Here is a 343-nt window from a genome sequence, read left to right as displayed (position 1 = left end):
TGCTCTATCCTGCTTGGGAGCATCGAAACGTCACTATTCTGGTCATTCCCCTTCTCTATCTCACTGCCGTGTTTAGCGCGTGCTTCGCGAAATGATCGCGAGGTGGAGGCGCAGTCGGGCCAAGATGGCCACGCTGGATCAATGAAACGCGAGTAATCATAGTAAAAACAGAAATTGACAAGTGTGCAAGTGAACACCAGACTTTGATTACAGTGTAAATGGACCATGGGGAAGGATCAGGAGCTGCTAGAGGCAGCGAGAAGCGGAAATGTCACCGTGGTCGAGAAGATTTTGGGTCAACGAGCGAAGAGGAGTGGTCCACTGGCAAGGTGGGTGTCACCGT

The 343-nt window shown here is 51.6% G+C and overlaps 1 protein-coding gene across 5 annotated transcripts in view; it reads left to right on the top strand.

The window, feature by feature from the left end:
* Positions 1 to 64: 64 nt before the first annotated feature.
* LOC114874768 (ankyrin repeat and SAM domain-containing protein 1A-like) overlaps positions 65 to 343 on the top strand; it is a 50176-nt gene continuing 49897 nt past the window's right edge. For 2 of the 5 annotated variants that reach the window (XM_046285406.1, XM_046285404.1), the window contains exon 1: positions 162 to 329. In XM_046285406.1, the coding sequence (XP_046141362.1) occupies positions 226 to 329 (104 nt within the window). In that variant the 5' untranslated portion in view covers positions 162 to 225. The other 3 variants (XM_046285405.1, XM_046285402.1, XM_046285403.1) reach the window with 2 other exon arrangements.

Source organism: Osmia bicornis, chromosome 4, assembly GCF_907164935.1.
Source record: "Osmia bicornis bicornis chromosome 4, iOsmBic2.1, whole genome shotgun sequence".
In the NCBI taxonomy this organism is placed as follows: Eukaryota; Metazoa; Arthropoda; class Insecta; order Hymenoptera; family Megachilidae; genus Osmia; species Osmia bicornis.
Note: the sequence above shows the minus strand (reverse complement) of the source record. Positions and strands in the feature narration are given on the sequence as shown.